General features: G+C 37.1%; 1 protein-coding gene across 1 annotated transcript; it reads right to left on the reverse strand.

The window, feature by feature from the left end:
* Nucleotides 1-4,175: 4,175 nt before the first annotated feature.
* On the reverse strand, nt 4,176-21,427 carry LOC307009284 (calpain-1 catalytic subunit). The gene is made up of 22 exons (XM_079632934.1): nt 21,294-21,427; nt 20,012-20,260; nt 18,629-18,698; nt 17,613-17,731; nt 17,405-17,538; nt 17,061-17,235; nt 16,852-16,932; nt 16,551-16,636; nt 16,396-16,467; nt 16,087-16,247; nt 7,928-8,091; nt 7,816-7,827; nt 7,515-7,723; nt 6,384-6,417; nt 5,926-5,982; nt 5,760-5,817; nt 5,586-5,650; nt 5,390-5,458; nt 5,175-5,253; nt 4,958-5,074; nt 4,645-4,700; nt 4,176-4,555 (listed from the first exon to the last, which is right to left on the reverse strand). Exons 2-22 carry the CDS (start codon nt 20,246-20,248, stop codon nt 4,529-4,531), a joined length of 2,082 nt encoding a protein of 693 aa, XP_079489060.1. The 5' UTR covers nt 20,249-20,260; nt 21,294-21,427; the 3' UTR covers nt 4,176-4,528.
* Between the last annotated feature and the right edge of the window lie 5,789 nt (nt 21,428-27,216).

Below are 27,216 nucleotides of genomic sequence, written 5' to 3' on the forward strand. Positions count from 1 at the left end.
AGGAATCATTTATTGGAATATTTATCGGCCCACAACACTGTATGCTTACAACGACAGACGGAACAATCCTAAAATAACTCCAGTAATACTCATTTACAGCAATAATGAAAACAAAGCATTGGAGCTCCTGGTACAACTAATCATTTTCATGAACTTGCCATCTAAGAGAGCAAAAACAGGCTTTGTGTTCTTGACTGCTATAAAGAACATTCGCCACTTCTACAGAGCAAAAACCTGGTCCTTTTTCTACAAGTACGACCAACTTTTCACCTTTATGGACCTTCTTAAATGTTGCACTTGAAGTCAGATCATCTGTAAAAGAATGTTACTTGTTTCTCTCACATAGTGGACCATGAAATGTATGGTTTTTATTCATATATGAACACTCCTGTATATGAGAATATCATGGGTTATTTGTACTTTTACTGTGATTTAACTGCATCAGGCAGAACAATATTCAGTAAGGTTATGAACTGTTATGGCGATGTTCGCAACACTGCATATCTCAAACCATGCGACACATTTCAGGCTATGCAACTATTAACCTCTGGTATGTTATGCCTTTAAAACCTATATACAATTTACAATGGAATGTATGACTGTTGAAGCTCTTCTTTACATCGCTTGTATGTAGTGTAACTATCCAACAAGGACTGAATTATTAAGTGAAGGTAGACATGAACAGGTTTGTCTGTTAGTGAATGTTTTACAGTTTCAATAGCTGGCAAACTGCTCTTTTACTTGGCCGGAAATTGCAGTGGATCCGAGCAAATGTGACAGATCAAGTAAACATACAGTATAAATACATTTATTTATTGGTTTACAGCCATTTGATAATCGATGTGTATAATATTATCATATTAACTGTAACCAAGGTGCAGCTTCATGAAAGCTCCAGTCATCCACACGGTTTTAAAGCATCGAACATCAAAAATGGCCTAGAGTTTTCCAAAGACATTTTTTATCTCTTTCATGCAGTCGATCCGGATATATATATCTCTGATCTGTTACCTGTTGTGTCTAAAGGTTGCAAAAGCATTTATCAGTATTGCATCCTATCACTTTTATACTGCCTATAGATAACGTATTCCAGATCATGAAAAACTCGAAACATCATCACTATGCTTTATTCATGTAGCAGCCATTACACATGAACATTGCTGTGTTAAATGGACATACACTCACTGAATAAACTGATTGTGGATACACAGAAATGAGTAATCGCTGTGTGTAAAATAAATGTGATTTGCTGGGGGGGGGGGGGGGGGGGGGGGGGTACAAATTGTTGTAATTTAAGGAAGTATTACTAAAAAACATAACTTTATTATTTCACAAAATGTCAAGAAAATTGCCAGAAGTTCATAAAGAGCTAAAGATTGCTTACATCAGGATGCTAGCAACATAATTTTCATATTTTTAAGCATCAATTTGTTGATCTTATCAAACTTATTTAATTTGAGAGTACCAACTAACACCACACAACTCCCCAGAATTCATCCATATACTTATCATCAATTGATAATACTTACTAATGTTGCTGCTGATTACACACCAAATGATTTCACGTCCTGAAGGAATAGTGGAAATGCAGATTGTAGGTTATTGTCCACTGTGCAGTTATGAGAACACACCTCTAGATGGCAGTGTAGAATGTGTCACAAAATATCATCATGAGTGATATACTGTATAAACATGACTTGTTATCAGAGGTGGACAGAAACAAAGTATATTTACCTGAGTACTGTACTTAAGTACACTTTTTGAGTATCTGTACTTAACTTGAGTATTATTTTTAACGGAAACTTTTTACTTTAACTTCACTACATTTGAAAGACAAATATCGTACTTTCTACTCCACTACATTTGTCAAGGTCCTTGAGTAGAGAGTAGTAACGTCAGTCGGGATGATTTTGGTTGGAAATGAAAGTCAGGAACTCGGCAGATGTTGGTTTCTGACGTCAACCCGATTTTCATTTTCAACCGTAATACAACGTCTTTCCAACGTTGGAGATTAACGTTAATCTGAGGTTGGATTCTGACATCAACCTGATTTTCATTTTCATCGTTGGGTTTGCTCTTCTAAATGCGAATTTTGTCATTGTTTTGGAGCACACTAGCTTATAGATAACAGTAAGACTAACATATTCATAGTAAAAGCCAAAAAACTTTATAGGGCACTATGTGTCCGAAACCATTGTGGACGTTATTGAGTGACTTATTCAATCTCACATTCAATTCCACGACAGGAACTGTGTTCTAGAAATACATGTGATATTGATATGAGGGTCGGCAGGCATAGATTCAGAGGCATAAGATACTGTAAGTATTACATGCAACAATAATAAAACAATACATTGACATTTACTTTTTATTTTTGATACTTAGGCTTTTTTTTTTTAAAAAGAGTATGTATGTACTTTTACTTAAGTTAAAATTGTTCTGAACAACTTTTACTTGTAACAGAGTAATATTTGACCAGTAGTATCTGTACTTTCACTCAAGTAAGGAAGTTGTGTACTTTGTCCACCTCTGCTTATCATCATGTTCTCTAATTGCATTACGAAGAAAAAAACAACAGTAACCAGTTGGTTCAGAGACTCCACACACAGAAGACAAGATTAGAGCTTCTGTTTGAACAGTACAGTAGATGCGTTTGCCAAGGTGTGTGTGGAAAATTTAAACAGCAAGAATAACTGGTTTTGGATGACTCTACATAGAAAGACTGGAGCAAAGCAAAGCTAGAGGTATTGAAATTTCAGTTTGGACAGATGGTACAGTCATAGTGATCTCAAATGGCCTTTGTGAACTTTTGATGAACGTTGACACAGTGAAGTCTAATGATTTTGTTATCAAGCATGTCCCACCCTGAGTACAAACACAGAGACAAGGGAGTCTGTCGGGATGAAGGACGTGAACGAATACAAAGGTTCATTTACAGTCTTTTTCTGACCCAAATGCATTTGCTTTCCAAAACATTACATCAAGAATTATGTGAGAATCTCACAAGTTGAAGAACAACATTTCATATTTCAGCCCAAGACACTATTTTCATGTCAATTACAAATATTCCTCACTCTGGATTGTCATAACCATTAACAGTTAGCCTATATATTATTTAACTGGTTAGACATGTTATATAGGCCTACATCTACACATAATAAAAACGTTAAAAATCAGGGTTTGGAGAAATTTGACACTGTCTGGACATGAAATTTATGAGATTGAACCAGCAAGAGAAAATACGACAACACATTTATGATGCATTGCTAGTAAAAAATAGAGTAAAATATTGGATTGCTCGATCTTTACAACCTTAATGTACAACAAAATGTGTGTTTGGGCTGCTAACTGACAGGTTAAAGGTTCAAATCCTGCTCAATGGGTCATTCATGAAATATCACCACCAAGAAACACTACTAAAAGGACCATAGTATAACCATGCTTTTGTACATGTACCATTTTTTCATTAGTAGGCCTATAGGCTTACCTTGCTTGGAGTGTTGTGTAAATACCATGGTAAATGAAAATGGTACAACCACAGGGTCAAAGAGGACATTGTGAACTAAAGCTTCAGTGGCAAATTAGTTTTAATTTACTCATGACTTCTGCTCGCCTCAGGATGAGCTCAGAAAAGTCACACTTGTATAGGCCTACTTACAATAACAGGCTACACACACTACAGTAGGCTATACGATTCAGAGTTTTTACTTCAGTCGTTGTTGTGGCTAGTTCTAATTGAATTTTTGCGTGTGGAAATGTGTGGTAATAAACAGATCCACTATTTTGCATTGCATAAATGCTGAATCGTTAAAAAGTTTACCCACCTTTTCGCGCGGCTTTGTGTGTCACTGCCAACCGCTAATATCCACTTATTTGACCCATTGACGATAACTCGCGAATTAACTTATTCCACTATGACGGTCACGTTACCTAATTAATATTAAACAAGTCATGCTTTCATTGATTCGTTCATTCGTCTATCGCGCGCTTACCAACACCTGACGCTCAGCCAATCAGCGAGGCCTATCGATCGAACGTCATAGTATTTAATTAGCGTCCACGAACCTGTACTAGGAGGATCCATTCATCTGAGTCCAGAGTTCATTGAGGTTTTTTTCTCTGCATTTTACTGTAAAGTAGCAAAGTGTCAAAAATATAGAAGTACGACAAGCAGTGAATTGTGAGGCATAGGCTACTTTATTGGTTGTAAAAAGCAAACATTCTGCAAACATATCTTCCAGTTTGCAAACAAACAGTGTAAAGTTTGTTCATCTTTTTAATAGTGCCATTGATGCAAAACTTGATTAGTGTTATCTGAATGAAAACTTTAAACAACTTCAACTCTCCACTCAATTATTCTGTATTTAATAAAATGCACAATTCAATCAATCACCATATGCACAATCAAATAAATTATAGTTGTTAATCCCAAGTATGGAAATAAGGTGTATTTCTGTGTTTTATTGCTGTATGTTATAATTGAAGTCTCAGAAGTCTGTCCAGGATCGTTTTCTCAGTCTCGTCTGGCTCATGAGTACATGGTGAGATGCATCCACTACAAGAACAGAGTTATGCATTATGATTGTTATTACTGTAATCTTACTATGAATTCTGAAGAATTAAATATTTGTTTAAAAACATTACTTCATTTTGTCCCAGCATCATGTTTGGCACGCCAGCAGCGAGTCTCTTGTATGTTTCTGGTGATGATAATAATAATATGAGTTACAGTGAGTGACAGTGATTAACATAAATCATCCAGATATAAATATCTCTACAGAGGTTAGGTGTGGATGTGTCATTGCATTATCTTTATAGAGCATGCATCACAAATGATTTATGAAGAGACATGATCTTAGACATGATATCTCAAGTGCTATTTTTAGGATTTTTATTGCATACAAAAATTTAGATCTGTACTGGCTATATAGTTTAACATAATAAGCTAAAGACTCACTGGCCATGCAATCCATGCGCAGGACGAGGACAACAAAGTTTTCTAGTGTAATTTCACCACCAGAGTCCCCGTATCGGAGAGCCATGAGATTCAGCATACTGTCACTCAATACAAACCCTTGAAAAAAAAATGAAAAAAATGAGCAGATTCATTGTGTTGGTTTGTACATTTGGTGATTAAATAGTGTTGTAACGTTTATGACTTTGAAGTGAGTTACCTGCAGCCTTAAGCGCATTTCTGAGTTCATTCAGAGACAGACTTCCAGTGTGTGAAACATCCATGCCATAGAAAATATCCTGAGAAACAGACAGAAAAGCAAATGCAACCAATTTCATATGTGTAATGTGTAATGTAGAAACAATATGGACTACTGCATACTCTATCATAAGTCACTATAAGCATACATTTCTTGCACTTCTGATGGATCGTTACCTTTATAAAAACGGCTCGTTTCCACAAACGGAGACATTCAAATTCACTGAGCCTTCCAGTGACACTGAGCTGTATTGTTACGTTAAAGAATATCATCAAACAACTTGTAAAATGTGATGAATTTGAGTTTGTTCCAGAATTTACAAATGGCAAACGACAAGCACAAGTCTCTGAAAGCCTTCATAGTGGAGGATACATCCATCAGCGCCACCATGCTCTTACACAAATCCAAGCTGAATCCTGTGGTTTTCTGGGAATGTCCTGAGAGATCAGATAAAAACACACGCAGAATCACAGATGACTGGAAGCAAAATAGGAATAAAGGCTTTACAAATATGAGCTGATATTGTGAGGAGGGTTGAATCATCACCTGCATAAAGATTCTCATTCAGAAGTTTTTGAAGCCGCTCAGCGTCCACCTCTCCGTACTTACAGAAACAGACATATATCAGATAACAGAATAACAACGTCCCGTTCGGTTTTCATAATCATTCACATTCCCTCATAATCCAGAACTGTTGGAGAGTCACATGTACCTTATCTGCATATTGTAGAAAGAGCTGGAAGGAATCGTCATTATCCCTGGGAATCATCTGAAAGAAATTTTGAAAATATGAAAATACACTGTATATAATTTCAGAACATATACAGGTGAAACTGGAAAATTTTGAATATCATGCAAAAGTTCATTTATTTCAGTAATTCAGCTCAAAAGGTGAAACTAATATATTATATAACAATGAAAACCTTTTCACAATATTCTAATTTTGAACTTGGGGTTTTCATAAGCTGTAAGCCATAATCATCAAAATGATAACCAATAAAGGCTTGAAATATTTCACTTTGCATGTAATGAGTCTATATAATATATTAGTTTCACCTTTTCAGTTGAATTACTGAAATAAATGAACTTTTGCATGACATTCAAATTTTTCGAGTTTTACCTGTATATGTCACATGTAAAAAAAAGAAAAAGAAAAAAGCACATATATACCTTAGTTCTTGTTATGCCATATCCAGAACTGTCTCTGCATGAAGACACAAAATCAAAATCTGTGTAGTCCAACATTACATTATATTATAATACTAAACATTTTAAAGTGGTCATGACATGAGAAACCAAATTTGCCTTGATCTTTTGGTATATAAGAGGTCTTTGTACCATTAAAACGTCCTGCAAGTTTCATAGCTTAAGACGTCCTCCCCATTATAAACGAATCATTTATTTAATCAAGCTCTAAATACAGCTCGTTCTGGATCCATGGTAAGAAGTGACGTCACGGTACGAAGTGACGTACCCGCGTTTGCATACGACCGCCTCCGGCACAAGACAGTTACGCTTTAAGCGCAAGACAACTACGCTTATTTCGTATCATTGTCGCGCCCGCGCGCCGCGCGCCTCACAAGTGTTCAGTCAACGGACAGCGAGTGGGTCTGTGTACAGGGAAATTACGATGCCACGCAGATGTGCTGTTCCTGGCTGTGGACAAACAACATCTTTGAATACGCTGCCGAAAGATCCAGTGGATACACTTTATTTTTTTGCGTACGTCGCAGTCCATTTGAAGGATGACTGTTTTGAGAACAAATCCCAAAATGATGCTGGCTTTGCCAGAAAACTGTTGCTCAAAGATAAGTCCGTGCCGACTGTTCTGGGCTCAACAACGACGACGCAAATTGTAAGTAATGTATTTAAAACTTTTTAAACTACTTTTTAAATACGCCGAATCCGCAAATGTTCTGGCTGGGGGCGTTAATAATTGATGCATAGGCACTGACGTTAGCCAATCATAACAGTGGGCGTTAACACTGAACTCTTAAAGGAGAAACACCCCCAAAACTGTTTGAATCAGATGATGAGAAACAGGATGGGAAAAGGTCATAAATCACTACATTTTAAAAGTTTTTTGTAAAAAAACTATAGTAATACTATAATTGCACCTAAGGGAACATAATAATAAAATAAAAAAAACCATGTCATGACCCCTTTAAAACTGCTGCATGTGATTTTATGAATTGATGATTGTTTTATATATCCTAGTTTAATAAGCAGAGACATCATACACAAGTTTGTTTGAGCATCTCGACCAGCTCAGCACTTCATGTTAGTAATGCGAAGGCTTACTCAAGGACGGCTTCTGTCTTTGTATAGACTGTCAGGAGGAAGGACGAAGCTTCATTCGGCTGGAAAGTTGAAGGAACGATGAGGTAGTCGCCTGCTTTGAATCGGAAAAACTCCATGATTTCCCGAGCATTGATGAAGGCTTTGTTTTTTCCAATAATACGGGTGTTTCTGAAGAATGAGGCAGGGAATTTTTCCCTTTGGTCCTTTAACTGGAGAAATAGTAAAATTATTGATTATTCTGTCTCTGCAAAACCTAAAATACAACCAAATGTATCAGGAACATGATGTATTCAATACGTACATGAGCTGGCACCTACGATAGTAAAAAAAAAAAAAATTAAAATACTCAATATTGCATTCAAATGAAGATCTTAAAATATACATGACAAGATTTCAAAATACTTTTTACAAACCTCATAAATGTTAAAGCCAATATGGAAATTGGTTGCCAAGTGCCTGTTTCTCTTGTGAGATTTTTGAATGAGCGACACGAGGAGATTTGGAGCGCGTTCATCTCTAGGGTCTTCCAATGTCTCCTTAAGAGTCACACGAAACTGGGGATTCTTTGAAAAACTGTCTATAAATGCAACAGAAGAAGAAAGAGACACTGGTAATCTATAGGCCTATTAAAGAAGCATTCTAACTCAGACTCCTATACTATACGTTTAGTAGCCATTGTAACTTCATTTAAGAAATATACAACTTTAAAAAAAAATCTTAAGCAAAGTTTCTGTAATATTGTCAAGCTACCATTAATCATGCAATATCTTGCTTAAACTTGACATGCAACAAGTGCTAACTTCATAAAATCCTGGAATGTCTGTCAAACAGTGCTTGAAGTGAGCTGGTGTCCTGAAAACCTGACCTACCGCTCCGGTTAACCAACCCACACTATATTATATCTGTTTAGGGCTATAGAATGGATGGAGACAATTAGATGACAGAAAAAAAATGCATTTCAATGCTTTCGTTCATCCACTTTGGCGTTCTCCAAGGAAGTTTAGAGAGCAGTGCAAACTTTGTGAAAAAGTTTGCAAGCGAACGCAAAAGCATTTTCCTGCCATCTCTTAGACGATTCTCAGACGATCTAAGAGAGACGATTCACTGTAGAGAGTGATGTTATTGCAAGCAGATTGAGTTAAGGACCCATCAACCATCTAGAGTTGTCATTACTTCCAGTGATGTCTGTCTCAAAATTAAGCTTTTTTTTTACTTCAAGCACTGCTGTCAACCAATCAGAGTCAACATTTCGACAAAGCCATACACAAATTAATTTTCAGTATGACATCATTATGCTTAACCAGATAGTAGTAGTCATAGGGTCCTATTGTAACGCTCTGAAACGGAAGTATCAAACACGAAACGCAAGTAACTTTGTGGGCGGATCTCGGGCAGATCTAAAATGTGTTGGTCAGAAGTCGCTTCATTACTCATAGGTGTGGTTTGGGCGTAACGTGAAATAAACCAATCAGAGCGTCCTCTCACATTCCCTTTAAGAGCCGGCGCGCTTGTTCCACGGCGGATTGCTATTATAACGGCGGATTGCTATTATAACGGCGGATTGCTATTATAACGGCGGATTGCTATTATAACGGTGGATTGCTATTATAACGGCGGATCACTATTATAACGGTGGATTGCTATTATAACGGCGGATTGCTATTATAACGGTGGATTGCTATTATAACGGTGGATTGCTATTATAACGGCGGATTGCTATTATAACGGCGGATTGCTATTATAACGGCGGATTGCTATTATAACGGCGGATTGCTATTATAACGGCGGATTGCTATTATAACGGTGGATTGCTATTATAACGGTGGATCACTATTATAACGGCGGATTGCTATTATAACGGTGGATTGCTATTATAACGGCGGATTGCTATTATAACGGTGGATCACTATTATAACGGCGGATTGCTATTATAACGGTGGATTGCTATTATAACGGCGGATTGCTATTATAACGGTGGATTGCTATTATAACGGCGGATCGCTATTATAACGGTGGATCACTATTATAACGGCGGATTGCTATTATAACGGCGGATTGCTATTATAACGGCGGATTGCTATTATAACGGCGGATTGCTATTATAACGGCGGATTGCTATTATAACGGTGGATTGCTATTATAACGGAGGATTGCTATTATAACGGCGGATTGCTATTATAACGGCGGATTGCTATTATAACGGCGGATTGCTATTATAACGGTGGATCACTATTATAACGGTGGATCACTATTATAACGGTGGATTGCTATTATAACGGCGGATCGCTATTATAACGGCGGATCGCTATTATAACGGTGGATCACTATTATAACGGCGGATCGCTATTATAACGGCGGATCGCTATTATAACGGCGGATTGCTATTATAACGGTGGATCACTATTATAACGGCGGATTGCTATTATAACGGCGGATCGCTATTATAACGGTGGATTGCTATTATAACGGTGGATCACTATTATAACGGCGGATTGCTATTATAACGGTGGATTGCTATTATAACGGTGGATCGCTATTATAACGGTGGATTGCTATTATAACGGTGGATTGCTATTATAACGGCGGATTGCTATTATAACGGCGGATTGCTATTATAACGGTGGATTGCTATTATAACGGTGGATTGCTATTATAACGGTGGATTGCTATTATAACGGTGGATTGCTATTATAACGGTGGATTGCTATTATAACGGCGGATTGCTATTATAACGGCGGATGGCTATTATAACGGTGGATTGCTATTATAACGGTGGATTGCTATTATAACGGCGGATTGCTATTATAACGGCGGATTGCTATTATAACGGTGGATTGCTATTATAACGGCGGATTGCTATTATAACGGCGGATTGCTATTATAACGGTGGATTGCTATTATAACGGTGGATTGCTATTATAACGGTGGATTGCTATTATAACGGCGGATTGCTATTATAACGGCGGATGGCTATTATAACGGTGGATTGCTATTATAACGGTGGATTGCTATTATAACGGCGGATTGCTATTATAACGGTGGATTGCTATTATAACGGCGGATTGCTATTATAACGGCGGATTGCTATTATAACGGTGGATTGCTATTATAACGGCGGATTGCTATTATAACGGCGGATTGCTATTATAACGGCGGATCACTATTATAACGGTGGATTGCTATTATAACGGTGGATTGCTATTATAACGGCGGATCGCTATTATAACGGCGGATCGCTATTATAACGGCGGATTGCTATTATAACGGCGGATTGCTATTATAACGGCGGATTGCTATTATAACGGCGGATTGCTATTATAACGGCGGATTGCTATTATAGCGGTGGATCACTATTATTACGGCGGATTGCTATTATAACGGCGGATTGCTATTATAGCGGTGGATCACTATTATAACGGTGGATCACTATTATAACGGCGGATTGCTATTATAACGGCGGATTGCTATTATAACGGTGGATCACTATTATAACGGTGGATTGCTATTATAACGGCGGATTGCTATTATAACGGTGGATTGCTATTATAACGGCGGATTGCTATTATAACGGCGGATTGCTATTATAACGGTGGATTGCTATTATAACGGTGGATTGCTATTATAACGGTGGATCACTATTATAACGGCGGATTGCTATTATAACGGCGGATTGCTATTATAACGGCGGATTGCTATTATAACGGCGGATTGCTATTATAACGGCGGATTGCTATTATAACGGCGGATTGCTATTATAACGGTGGATCACTATTATAACGGCGGATTGCTATTATAACGGCGGATTGCTATTATAACGGTGGATCACTATTATAACGGTGGATTGCTATTATAACGGCGGATTGCTATTATAACGGCGGATTGCTATTATAACGGTGGATTGCTATTATAACGGTGGATTGCTATTATAACGGCGGATTGCTATTATAACGGCGGATTGCTATTATAACGGCGGATTGCTATTATAACGGCGGATTGCTATTATAACGGCGGATTGCTATTATAACGGTGGATCACTATTATAACGGTGGATTGCTATTATAACGGCGGATTGCTATTATAACGGTGGATTGCTATTATAACGGCGGATCGCTATTATAACGGTGGATTGCTATTATAACGGCGGATTGCTATTATAACGGCGGATTGCTATTATAACGGCGGATTGCTATTATAACGGTGGATTGCTATTATAACGGTGGATTGCTATTATAACGGTGGATCACTATTATAACGGTGGATTGCTATTATAACGGTGGATTGCTATTATAACGGCGGATTGCTATTATAACGGTGGATTGCTATTATAACGGTGGATTGCTATTATAACGGCGGATTGCTATTATAACGGTGGATTGCTATTATAACGGTGGATTGCTATTATAACGGTGGATTGCTATTATAACGGCGGATTGCTATTATAACGGTGGATTGCTATTATAACGGTGGATCACTATTATAACGGCGGATTGCTATTATAACGGTGGATTGCTATTATAACGGCGGATTGCTATTATAACGGTGGATTGCTATTACAACGGTGGATTGCTATTATAACGGCGGATTGCTATTATAACGGCGGATCGCTATTATAACGGCGGATCGCTATTATAACGGTGGATTGCTATTATAACGGTGGATCGCTATTATAACGGCGGATTGCTATTATAACGGCGGATTGCTATTATAACGGCGGATTGCTATTATAACGGTGGATTGCTATTATAACGGTGGATTGCTATTATAACGGTGGATTGCTATTATAACGGTGGATTGCTATTATAACGGCGGATTGCTATTATAACGGCGGATTGCTATTATAACGGTGGATTGCTATTATAACGGCGGATTGCTATTATAACGGCGGATTGCTATTATAACGGCGGATTGCTATTATAACGGCGGATCGCTATTATAACGGCGGATTGCTATTATAACGGCGGATTGCTATTATAACGGCGGATTGCTATTATAACGGCGGATTGCTATTATAACGGCGGATCGCTATTATAACGGCGGATTGCTATTATAACGGCGGATCGCTATTATAACGGCGGATCGCTATTATAACGGCGGATTGCTATTATAACGGCGGATCGCTATTATAACGGCGGATTGCTATTATAACGGCGGATCGCTATTATAACGGCGGATCGCTATTATAACGGCGGATCGCTATTATAACGGCGGATTGCTATTATAACGGCGGATTGCTATTATAACGGCGGATCGCTATTATAACGGCGGATCGCTATTATAACGGTGGATTGCTATTATAACGGTGGATTGCTATTATAACGGCGGATTGCTATTATAACGGCGGATTGCTATTATAACGGCGGATTGCTATTATAACGGCGGATCGCTATTATAACGGCGGATCGCTATTATAACGGCGGATTGCTATTATAACGGCGGATTGCTATTATAACGGCGGATCACTATTATAACGGCGGATCGCTATTATAACGGCGGATTGCTATTATAACGGCGGATTGCTATTATAACGGCGGATCGCTATTATAACGGCGGATCGCTATTATAACGGCGGATTGCTATTATAACGGCGGATCACTATTATAACGGCGGATCGCTATTATAACGGCGGATCGCTATTATAACGGCGGATTGCTATTATAACGGCGGATTGCTATTATAACGGCGGATCGCTATTATAACGGCGGATCGCTATTATAACGGTGGATTGCTATTATAACGGTGGATTGCTATTATAACGGCGGATTGCTATTATAACGGCGGATTGCTATTATAACGGCGGATTGCTATTATAACGGTGGATTGCTATTATAACGGCGGATTGCTATTATAACGGCGGATCGCTATTATAACGGTGGATTGCTATTATAACGGCGGATTGCTATTATAACGGTGGATTGCTATTATAACGGCGGATCACTATTATAACGGTGGATTGCTATTATAACGGCGGATTGCTATTATAACGGTGGATTGCTATTATAACGGCGGATTGCTATTATAACGGTGGATTGCTATTATAAAGGCGGATCACTATTATAACGGTGGATTGCTATTATAACGGCGGATCACTATTATAACGGTGGATTGCTATTATAACGGCGGATTGCTATTATAACGGTGGATTGCTATTATAACGGTGGATTGCTATTACAACGGTGGATTGCTATTATAACGGCGGATCACTATTATAACGGTGGATTGCTATTATAACGGCGGATTGCTATTATAACGGTGGATTGCTATTATAACGGCGGATTGCTATTATAACGGTGGATTGCTATTATAACGGTGGATTGCTATTACAACGGTGGATTGCTATTATAACGGCGGATTGCTATTATAACGGCGGATCGCTATTATAACGGCGGATCGCTATTATAACGGTGGATTGCTATTATAACGGCGGATTGCTATTATAACGGTGGATTGCTATTATAACGGTGGATTGCTATTACAACGGTGGATTGCTATTATAACGGCGGATCGCTATTATAACGGCGGATTGCTATTATAACGGCGGATCGCTATTATAACGGCGGATTGCTATTATAACGGCGGATCGCTATTATAACGGCGGATCGCTATTATAACGGTGGATTGCTATTATAACGGTGGATCGCTATTATAACGGCGGATTGCTATTATAACGGCGGATTGCTATTATAACGGCGGATTGCTATTATAACGGTGGATTGCTATTATAACGGTGGATTGCTATTATAACGGTGGATTGCTATTATAACGGTGGATTGCTATTATAACGGAGGATTGCTATTATAACGGCGGATTGCTATTATAACGGTGGATTGCTATTATAACGGTGGATTGCTATTATAACGGCGGATTGCTATTATAACGGCGGATTGCTATTATAACGGCGGATTGCTATTATAACGGCGGATCGCTATTATAACGGCGGATTGCTATTATAACGGCGGATTGCTATTATAACGGCGGATTGCTATTATAACGGCGGATTGCTATTATAACGGCGGATCGCTATTATAACGGCGGATTGCTATTATAACGGCGGATCGCTATTATAACGGCGGATCGCTATTATAACGGCGGATTGCTATTATAACGGCGGATCGCTATTATAACGGCGGATTGCTATTATAACGGCGGATCGCTATTATAACGGCGGATCGCTATTATAACGGCGGATCGCTATTATAACGGTGGATTGCTATTATAACGGTGGATCACTATTATAACGGCGGATTGCTATTATAACGGCGGATCGCTATTATAACGGCGGATCGCTATTATAACGGCGGATCGCTATTATAACGGTGGATTGCTATTATAACGGTGGATTGCTATTATAACGGCGGATTGCTATTATAACGGCGGATTGCTATTATAACGGCGGATTGCTATTATAACGGTGGATTGCTATTATAACGGCGGATTGCTATTATAACGGCGGATCGCTATTATAACGGTGGATTGCTATTATAACGGCGGATTGCTATTATAACGGTGGATTGCTATTATAACGGCGGATCACTATTATAACGGTGGATTGCTATTATAACGGCGGATTGCTATTATAACGGTGGATTGCTATTATAACGGCGGATTGCTATTATAACGGTGGATTGCTATTATAAAGGCGGATCACTATTATAACGGTGGATTGCTATTATAACGGCGGATCACTATTATAACGGTGGATTGCTATTATAACGGCGGATTGCTATTATAACGGTGGATTGCTATTATAACGGTGGATTGCTATTATAACGGCGGATTGCTATTATAACGGCGGATTGCTATTATAACGGCGGATTGCTATTATAACGGCGGATTGCTATTATAACGGCGGATTGCTATTATAACGGTGGATCACTATTATAACGGCGGATTGCTATTATAACGGCGGATTGCTATTATAACGGCGGGTCTGCCGGCGCACGCCAGGAGCGGTTCACAGCCGAGGAGACCGACGTTCTCGTCAGGGCCGTAAAACACAGAGAAGTGACATTGTGTGAGGATGATGGAGAAACCACACAAATAAGCTTCGGTTAAACAGGCGTAATCTAGATTTATGCCTATTTTTTTCACATCTTCGTGGACACAACAATGATTTCCCTTGTGTGTTAATATTTTTCCTTGTGATAATGTATGATTTGCAAAAATGAAAACTGTTGCGTCTGTTTAGATGAGAGAATCAAAGTGTGTGTGTGTGTGTTGTTCACACGCTACATAATGGCCAAGCATGCGCCCTTAAAATAGCATCTGACTAACGCGTGGCGCCGCTGTCTTTAGACTCGGTTTCTCCTGGTCAGTGGTGGAGTTGTTTTCTGAAACTGCAGAATATCACCAGGGAACGTTTGCGCCGGAACACACTCCCCTTCTCACAGAACGCAAGTTCATTCCCTAATTTACCGACGTGCGTCTGTGGAGGGAAAAGTCCGCTGTGTGCGGGTGCAGAATAGGAATGATACATGCGTCGGTGTACAAAGTCAATTGCGCTGCGTGCAAGATAGGGCCCAATGTCATAATAAAAATAGTTCTAGTAAGAATAATATAATATGAGTTAGTCTACCTAGGTCATTTAGACAACCGCCAGCTGTCGTTCCAGTCACCCACTGGCCTTTGTGCACTTCTGTTTTCCAGGATGAAGAATGAGATCCAGCAAGAACGTTCACATCCAAACAACAAATATCAACATCTGAAAAATTCCTGCAGAAATCCTCCATTGACATCCTGCAGAGACAGAAAACTTGCTGTAAAATAGAGATATGAAACTGTGGTATATACTAATTAAAACGCCATATATTCAAGAGATTGCATTGATCTAAAATAACTTTAAGAGACAAACATTTGGCCCTTTGTATACTGTAGCTCTGCTCACCAGAATTCTCCATTGTCAAGCACAACTTTGTGTTTTTGGTCCTCGGGACGTACAAATTCCCACAAAGGGGAACTAAAGAGACCAGATTAAAAAGTTATCAGATGCCTAATAATAGATGTAGAGGAATTATATGTAGAAATGTCCAGGATTCAGACCTGTCGCTCCAGTCTCTGTTCCACTCTCCCTGACTCCAAGGGTTAAAGATCCTCACCAGCTTCACTGGACGACCTCTACATGCAACCTGTGAACGAACATCTCAGAAGATCACAGCAATAATACTGTCATAACTTACTGATAGCAAACACTTCGAAATTTGTTGTCTAATAAATCTGGGATGTTTGAATATTGTTGGCTTTTGGACTAATTGCTTTTGCTTCTTAATGGATAAAATGCTAAATGCATGATTAATGTAAAACTGTACACCAGTGTCTGATGTCTTATATAAGAAGCTCTCACCTCTTCAACTCCTGTGACCGTGTACGCATGCATTTCCACAAGGCCATTGGGTGACACATTATTTTGTATCAGACCTGCTTGCTAAAGGAACAAAGTGATTTTAGGACTTCATGTAATCATGACTGTAGCAGGTAGGTCATATGATAATAATAATAATAATGCATTGTTTTTTAAATTGCTTTAGGCTAATATTAAAGGTATTTATTTACCCCTCCAGGAGTGCCACATCCCATCAAGGATTCTGATTGGCTGGCTCGTCTCATGGTGTCCCACAGCTTGTCTGATGCTTCACTCAGTTTAATGGTCACGTGTGGTCCACCGGTGAAGTCCATGAGAGCTTCTGATATGTTTCCTGCGTCCATATCCGCATAAGAGCCGCACACTCTGGGAAAGATAGAAGTATTTTTTGCACTTCAAAAAAAAAAGTTCTGATCCGTGAACCAAACTAACCAGCTCTGCTGGACATATTACACTATTCGAAGCAGAAAGTATATGAAATCAAAGGTTAAAGCCTGTTTATTACAAAACAGTCTGTTATTACACTGAAACATACTTAGCATAAGCTTTCTCTAATAAAGCAGGCCAGAATTCATTTGGTGTTTTAGACTGAACAAAGACGAGCCGGCCGTCAATAGTTGGTAGTTTGTCATCGATAACCACGTCCACCCATGATCCAAATCTCCAGAACTGAAAACAAAAGGTGATAGGTTTGCTATTATTAAAAATATAGAAACTTTAACTAAAATGGTTTAAATATTCACCTTAAAATGAAATATTCCTGCATAATCCACAGAGAAATTTTGTTCATCCTGGATAATCTGCTTCATTATTCGTTTTTGAGATGTAAGAGCTCCAACCGATGCCAGAAACCAGCAGTTACCTTCACACACACACGCACACACACACACACACACACACACACACACACACACACACACACACACACACACACACACACGCACGCACGCACGCACACACACACACACACACACACACACACAATGTTTAAATGTTAGTTCACACACACACGTTTGTTTCACAATATTAGTGAGGACATTGCATAGACCATTGATTTTATATCAGGTTAATGATACTTTCTAATGCCTAACCCAAGCCTTACCCCTAAACCTGCCCATCTCACAAACATGTGCAAATAATTGTACAATAAAAACAAGTTTAAAAGCCTTTTTAACTAGTGAGTAAAATGTCTTCACTACTTGGTTGCCATCATATTTCACTACATAAGTGAGGACATTTGGTTGTCACAGGTACAGTCAAACCTGTACACACACACACACACACACAGTTTTCATTTGCTTTTTTTTTTTATCTCTATACTCCAAGTAACTTTTACATTTGACCTAATGAATCATTTAGTTTTAAGTTTAACTTTAATTCTCTTCAAAATGTGTTTTTTTAAATACATTTTCTGACATAATATCTAATACCGTACACACCTGTTTGATTTATTGCACTGCCACTTTATCTATAAAGTGACCGAGATCACCATCTCTCACCATTGTAAAGCGATTTGAGGTCTCAGATAAAGCGCTATATAAATGTAACGAATTATTATTATTATTATCTCTAAATGATAGTTAGTTTATGTTTCTTTAGATCCTTGCATTGATGTGTTAATGATTTATTTTTCGAATGCACAATTTTTGATTAGCTTCAAGGATGTAATGTAAGCTTGGTGTGGACACTGTTGTTGTGATTTGTTTATTAATATGAAATGGCACATAAGTGTGTGTGACCCTCAGCACAGCAGACCTACCTAATCTACCCTGAAGGAAGTCAAACCTTGAAGTTCCTTGAACAATGTACACAGGGTTCGGCACCAGTTCCTGAAGGACACAGATCATTTATTACACACACTATACAGCAGATCACAGAATCACAAGGGTACAAATCACTATCAAGAAACAACAACCCTAACCCTAACCCTAACTCTAACCCTAACCCTGATTAAGTTCTTCTGAAAATATCATAGAATAAACTAAATAGTAAAGCATGACTCGGCAGTTCCTCTAGTACACTTTACTTAAACTCAACATGAATACAGTAAGTCACTGTTGATTTTATGTTACGTTTACAGGTTCTACAGTAGGGAATTGCTGAGAATACAGTAATATTACTGAGAAAACTGTATATATATGTATCATATATGGCTTTATAAAGTTAAATGTTGAGGAGAAAGAGAGAGAATCTCATAGGAATAGTTGACCAAATGTAAACTAAGGTTCACTGCATTGACCAATTAGCAACTATCCACATTATTATATGTTTTGGGTCTTCCTGTTATAATAATCATAACTTGCTTGTGTTTATACCCATACGGAAATGTAATATATGACATATATGTCCTTATATCGCTGGTGACGCCGTCATATATGCTAAATATAAGACAATATATTGCTATCACATATATACATATCTCTACATATATGTTGATATAGGTTTTTAACATATTATATAAATTATATAACATATTAAATAAAAAATACATATCATATAAATTTACATATATTAATATGATGTATATGATTATTATTTATATAATACTGTATGTTTTGACCATATGTCACCGATATGTTTAATTTATATATGCCAAACTATTTACTTTTTAACCATTTATTTCAAGTCTACAGATCAAGTCTACATATCCACATTTCATTTCAATTTCTATCTCATTTTCGAATCTTTCATAAATAAAATTATTATTTATTATTATTTTACCTCTTCTTGACCAGCTCATAAAAACAAAACAAATACTACACACATTCTATTTGAAAACTGATAATTATGTATGTGACATGTATATAAAAAAACACTATTATTGTATATGTCAATTGTTCCATTTTCTAATAGGTTTTATATATGGGCATATATATTTTATATATGTGGATATATTTCCATGTATATTTCATATGTGTACATATATATTACAGTTCCGTATGGGATTGAACAGCTGAGAGAGGAATGTGTGTGTTTGTGTCTGTGTGGTAAATATACAGTAATATTACTGTGAAAACAACAGAAATCATTTACAGTGTGGGATTACGAGAACATTTACTGTAAGACTATCATGATGAGCAGGGTCAATAATCAGATCAGTTATCAGTTGAGTTTGTGTTTGTGTTTGCAGACGCTCACACACATGTGGTCTTTTCCACACTACTTTCCAGAGCTCCTCACGCTTCAGAGGACCAACGCCGATCGATTTCATCTCTGGAGGGAACAGGTTGTCTCTAAACCTCAGTCTTTCCTTCAGGCAGAACTGCTTGAGCTGGGGGAAGTCCTGATCCAGGAACCTCTCCGGATTGCTGGGAGATCCCTGTCCATCTTTGAGATTACGCTCCGACAAAATGTTTAAACACACACCAGGCGCTGGCATTGTGGATCAGATCTGGTGAATGGAAAGCAGCGCATTGTTTAAAAAAAAAAAAAATTATAGATGTGACAGTGCATATTAAAGAACGTACCATCGAAATTGACGTAAATACGCCGGATTTAGCACAATGCTACTTTCCATCCGTAGTCCCAAACATACAAAAAAATTTAAATAAACACAAACAAACAACACGCATAACAACTAATAAACATATAGTGCTAAAAACATTAAAAGTACCTATACTATATAAAATACTAATAGTAATACTTAAGGTACATGCGTAAATGCCTGTGCATAGACATCTCTTGTTACTGTATAAAAATATAAATAAATCTATCTATCGAAATCTACCTTTTTACCTAACGTTCACATTTTTTATTATTATTCAGCCATCTTTTAAGCTGTTTCTTAAATGATACTTTCACTCTGCATTACGGTAAACTTCTAATAGCTTTTATAGTTGTTCACTTTGGTTTAGATTAGATCAAGCTTGCAGAGAACTAATGAAATACAGTAAACATGAAGAAAATACATGACACTTTACTATAAGGTTAGTTCATTAGTTAGCTTCAGTTAACTCTCTTTGTTAACATGAACTAAGAATGAACAATACTTCTACAGCATTTATTCATCTTAGTTAATATTAATTTCAACATTTACTAATATTACTAAAGGTTGTATTTGTTAACATTAAATAATTCACGGTGAACTAAAGTTACTTTTTGTAACTAATATGAACAAATATGAATAAATACTGTAATAATACATACAAATGTTTTGCTCATTGTTAGTTCATGTTAGTTAATACATTACGTAATGTTAACTAATAAACCTTATTGTAAAGTGTTACCCATGAATCTTTTTAACTTTATGCTTATTTCTTCATTTACTTTTGGTTAGGTTCATTCAAATCGCGCAGACATTCGGGAACACTGTAAGTGCACGACTGAACTTAAACAAATTAATTTGCATGTCAGTTTCTTTCTCATGCAGGAATATTCCATGTAAAAACTGAAACGATAACAACATGAAATGATTAAAAACATACCTTTTGTCTCTGACTGTGGCTGGAAGATTATCCTGTCCTTCCCTGAGCAAAGAGGAAATCTGAGGAGAAGTCTTGTAAAGTCCGACTCCGCCTCTTCTCCAGGTGTGATGCAACTTTACGGCTCTCAGGTCAATATTTACATAGTGTGCAAATGTCATGGTACGTAATAATGAGTCGAGTCTTTTACAATGGAAGGATTCACTCCAAAACTAAAACTAAAAGTTATTTTGATGATGCAGTTTACTTTAATTGTTACTGTAAGTGTCCTGACAGTGAATGCTGAGATGTAATTATTGATTTAATGATTGTAGAAAGCATGGGGCATAAGGTTTGCAAACAATGTAACGTGTATTCATCAAATCAAAGGTGCTATTAAAGCTTAAAAGCTAGATTATCCTTCAGAAGCTGCTATCCTGACGAGAGTGCAAACACAAGCATATCACTCTCATCCTCAAATCACTAATGACGTTCTGTGCATTTATGGATCCTCACCTCAAGAAACTCCCTTTCCCACACACTTCCACTCGTTCCCTCTGTTCGGTATCATCATATCTCCTGAAACCCCCCAGGATACGCTCGGATCTACGGGAGATCTCCCAGTCTGTGGAATGCTCTCCCGAACACCTGAGGACACAACAGACGTCTTAAAACTCACCTTTTTAGAAGAGCTTTAGGTTGATTTTTAATTTTTGATTGGTGTTTGGATGTTTTTACAGTTTTTTACAGTTGCTAGGACACATTTCTCAATACTTAAGTCACTTTTTCTTCACTCTTCAAAGTATATGTGGGCTAAACTGTGGATCATTTATCATTGCTTTGGCACAAAATGCATTCAATGACTACATCTTTAAAATTATATGAACTCTTTTCCCACATTTGTTCTTGTTCCTGAAGTCATTTAGGATATACGGCACAAAATACGAGCGCAACTTCCATTTCATGCCGACTCCAAACAATCTGAACTCTACACACAATTCAATATTTAATAAACTGCACAATCAAATAAACTATACTTATCAAGCCTGTCTTAGATTTCTGTGTGTTGTTGCTGTATGTTAATTGAAGTTCAGAAGTCTGTCCAGGATCCTCATCTGGCTCATCAATCCATCAATCAATCCTTTATTAGAGCACATTTAAGACACAACCGAGGTTGACCAAAGTGCTTTACAAAGAATAAAAGACACACGTTTAAGCATGCATTTATACATACAAATACAAATAAGTAATCAAAGTAAAAATAAATATAAATAGCAGATGAGTACTCATGAGTACATGGTGAGATGCATCCACTACAAGAACAGAGTTATGCATTATGATTGTTATTAATCTTACTATGAATTCTGAAGAATGACATATTTGTTTAAAAACATTACTTCATTTTGTCCCAGCATCATGTTTGGCACGCCAGCAGCGAGTCTCTTGTATGTTTCTGGTGATGATAATAATAATAATATGAGTTACAGTGAGTGACAGTGATTAACATAAATCATCCAGATATAAATATCTCCAGAGGTTAGGTGTGGATGTTATGCTGGATGTATATTATCTTTATAGAGCATGTGACTTATGAAGTTACATGTACTTTCTATCTATCTATCTATCTATCTATCTATCTATCTATCTATCTATCTATCTATCTATCTATCTATCTATCTATCTATCTATCTATCTATCTATCTATTAGGCAGTCGGCCTAAAGTTCAATCTGATTCCTAACTGATTATTTATCTGCATTTTTTTCCTTAGTAATTCGTTTCAAAAAAGCTTCAAAACATACAATCCTTATTCTCAAAATGATTGAGGTTGTATCTAAAATTTAAAAGTCTAAAAGTCATATCTTTTTAATTCCTAAAGCCATAACTGATTGTGTTTACATTCATTTCCAAACACATTTACAGTTTTTCTCAGTCGCTTTGGTGCATTTCTCACATCACTATTTACATTTGCACAACAGTTAATGCAGTTCTCAAAACAATTAGTACAAACTGCAAAACCTAGTTGATAACCTGCAAAAGCGTGTCACTTGCTCAAAATGGATAGCTCATTCCTCAAAAGCAAGTATTCATGTCAATGAAAGTGTCAGTGTCATCAAGATGAGAAGTCTTGACACCATTGCTTATGAACAAGATAGTCAAATGGCTTTGTCATGTTTTCATTATGACAATTTATTCTGTAAATGTTTTCCAATGCAAAAAAGTCAGATATTGGTGACACTACCTGGAAATGCTCAAGACGGCACTATATACTATTTGCAAGAAACTGCTACTATGGTGTGCACAAATGACTAAATGTTGTGGAGGTTGAACTAACTGTTGTGCAAATGTAAATAGTGATGTGAGAAATGCACCAAAAGCGACTGAGAAAAACTGTAACAGCCTTAATGTTTTAAAATATTGGTTATACCAATGTTAAGGGAACATTCCATTTTTGCAAACATTATGGGACAACGTTCTGTAAAAACCTTTAAAAAACATAAAATGAACATCAAAATAAAACATTTCAGGAAAAAAGTACCATGAACAATTGATCAAATACCATTTTTGTTCTAATGCTTTGAGAACATTATATTCTATTAATGTTATAGAAGGATATTTGCTCATAACTTTGAGTCACAACGCATGTGACCTGTGTCCAGATGTTGTCCACACACACACACACACACACACACACACTGAAAGACAAGTGTAAACACGTTTGTGATCGGAATACTACAGAGGAGTTTAGGACACATTGTGATCTCAGTGTAATGGAAACTAAATCTAGCCATCGTCAATGTAACACAAAACCCTGTTCACTGTCATGAGCTTTTCTAAAATGAAATCTTCCTGTATAATCCACAGATAAAAAAATGTCATCCCAGATAAACTGCTTCATACTTAGTTTTTGAGATGTAAGAGCTCCACCAACCAATGCCAGAAACCAGCAGTTACCTTCACACACACACACACACACACACACACACACACACACACACACACACACACACACACACACACACACACACACACACACACACACACACACACACACACACACACACACACACACACACACACACACACACACACACACACACACTCTCTCTCTCTCTCTCTCTCTCTCTCACCTGCCATGTGCGTATAGAGTGTGTAATACAGTAAATGTGAAAGTTAAGGTGAGCAGGAGAAGAGATAACCACTCTACCGACTTTTGTACTCTTTCTTTTATTAAGAGCATTCAGCTTGAGACTCACCCAATCTACGCATCCAGATCATCAATAATAAAGTTGATTTTGTGTTAATGATGAACAGAACGGATGACCTAATAAACCCTGTTGGAAGATCCCTGTCCATCTTTGAGATTACACTCCGACACACTGTTTAAACACACACCAGGCGCTGGCATTGTGGATCAGATCTGGTGAATATTCTTTATTATTACATTAAACTTGATTGCGCAAAGCACAAGTACAGAGCAAATGAAATAAACAATGCAATACATTATTATTTAACTTTAAACAACTTTATTATATCATATGCATGAATAATCCATTCAAAACTGAAATGATAACATGATAAAATCATACCTTCTCTCTCTTGTTGTAGTTGGCAGATTATTCAGTATTTTCCGATGCAAGGAGTGTGCAAGTCTCAGAGGACCCCTATTACAGTTTTTCTCAATTGTTTACACACAAATACTGGTACTTGAGACACAATGACCACAACATGTAACTCATGCACCAACCCCCCGAACCAGTCCTGCTAAACTACAAGCACAATTTCTGCTTTATTGCAGCTCTAAAACACACTTTTTTCAAAACACTACACACAATTCTCTGCATTTGGCTCAATTTTCATGCAGAAAATCTCGTTTTCACAATAACACACTGACTGACATTCAAACGTGCACACTGACTCATCACATGATCAAACACCGTCACACAGGTTTACAGTCAGCAATCAGAGCTTTAGCATAAAACACCGAAACAGAAGAGAGGATGCAGCAGTGGGTTTTTGTGTTTTTTAAATGTAACTGTATACAGTAAATTCTTCTGTTGTTTTGTATGTAGCACCACTGTACTTTGTGTTGGGATGTACACTGTGTACATTGTTTTTGTGGGAAAATACAGTTTTTCTCGATTGTTTACACACATTTTCTGAAAGCATGCCTCATATTCTCAGAACTCAACACACACACACACACACACACACACACAAAATGGGCAAAACCCCTCAATTCTCCTGCAAAATGAAACTTTACATTTAAAACTATATTATTTCTTCTCATAATGGTATTTTGTTTTCAAATGACACACACAAACCATCATATGAATATACATAAGAAGCAGTTGAACACTGATGAATGTAAAGCACTTCTTCTCCATTCATCATAATGACTTAAGCCTTTTTTTTCAGTGTTACACTTACTACAGACAGTACAAAAGTGTGTTGTAAAATATTTGAGAATATTGTTTCTATACTCAGAACACACAAATACAATAACATAACAAATATATTTTATTTTTCTCACAAAAACAATGTACACAGTATAGATCCCAACACAAAGTTGTACATACTGTGGTCTACATACAAAACAACAGAAGAATTTACAGTTACAGTAAAAAAAAAAAAAAAAAAAAAATCCAATGTTGGCATCCATTGCTCCACAGAAGAGCTCCTGTTGCCCTTTTATGCTAAAGCTCTGATTGCTGACTGTAAAACTGTGTGACGAGTGTTTGATCATGTGATGAGTCAGTGTGCACGTTTGAATGTCAGTGTGTTATTGTGAAAACAAGAGATTTTCTGCATGAAAATTGAGCCAAATGCAGAGAACACACTAGTACTGTCTGTAGTAAGTGTAACTGAACAAAAAAAGGCCTAAGTCATTATGATGAATGGAGAAGTGTTTTACATTGAGCACATCAGTGTTCAACTGCTTATAAATGTCTATTCCTATGATGGTTTGTGTGTGTCATTTGAAAACAAAACAAAAACATTTTGATAAGAAATAACATTGTTTTGAATGTAAAGTTTCATTTTGCAGGAGAATTGAGGGGTTTTGCCATGTGTGTGTGTGTGTGTGTGTGTGTGTGTGTGTGTGTGTGTGTGTGTGTGTGTGTGTGTGTGTGTGTGTGTGTGTGTGTGTGTGTGTGTGTGTGTGTGTGTGTGTGTGTGTGTGTGTGTGTGTAGTTCTGAGAATATGAGGCATGCTTTCAGAAAATGTGTGTAAACAATCGAGAAAAACTGTAAGATCTGACTCTCGTTAAGGAGTGATGATGTTTCTTTATAACTCTCGGTCAATATTTGAAAGGATCACAATACAACCGAAAACCACTTCACATTATGTCTGTACCTCATAAATGACCACAGATGAAGTGAAATATGGCAGAAAAGGAAGGAGATAACTCATAAACAGGCAGAATTTCCATGCAAAAGATCGGTTTCAAAGAATATGAAACTGAAATGGAGAAGACAGGTGGAGCTGACACAGTTATGTTTTTAGCACCAAAATATGTCTCTCAACTTTCAGATCTATAGTCATCACAATAAAACAACCAATAATACATGTTTTATTTGTTGAGGTCTGAATCCCAACAGATGAAATACTCTTTAATGTGTATGTTTACCAATATGTAGGCCTATTCCAGATATGAAGGAATCATTTTTTTTTTTTTTTACTGATTTAGAATGCTACATTTTTTTATTTCAGCATTTCTCATTTTCGTTTGGTTTAACTTTAATAAAAATAAATAGAAAAACACTAGACATTATACCTTGTTTTTAAAAAAACAAAAAAAACAAAAACAAACAAACAAACAACAAAATAACTTAAAACTTAAACTACTTAATAAAAAAAAGGAAACTTTTTCAAAGACTAGTATAGTGTCTCATTGATACTAAAATAACTGTTTAAAAAATTAAATTGACTGGTTTAATAGTAAATG

Source organism: Phoxinus phoxinus, assembly GCF_949152265.1.
Source record: "Phoxinus phoxinus genome assembly, chromosome: 13".
Classification (NCBI taxonomy): domain Eukaryota; kingdom Metazoa; phylum Chordata; class Actinopteri; order Cypriniformes; family Leuciscidae; genus Phoxinus; species Phoxinus phoxinus.

What these genes read in the sequence shown, in the direction of transcription:
- LOC307009284 (XM_079632934.1), bottom strand. Translation starts at nt 20,248, where the DNA reads ATGCCAGCGCCTGGTGTGTGTTTAAACATTTTGTCGGAGCGTAATCTC. An exon ending in TTCTACAATATGCAGATAAG is followed by an intron (nt 5,818 to 5,925) that starts GTACATGTGACT and finishes TGTTTCTGTAAG; the next exon opens with TACGGAGAGGTGGACGCTGA. An exon ending in GCGCATGGATTGCATGGCCA is followed by an intron (nt 4,701 to 4,957) that starts GTGAGTCTTTAG and finishes TATCATCACCAG; the next exon opens with AAACATACAAGAGACTCGCT.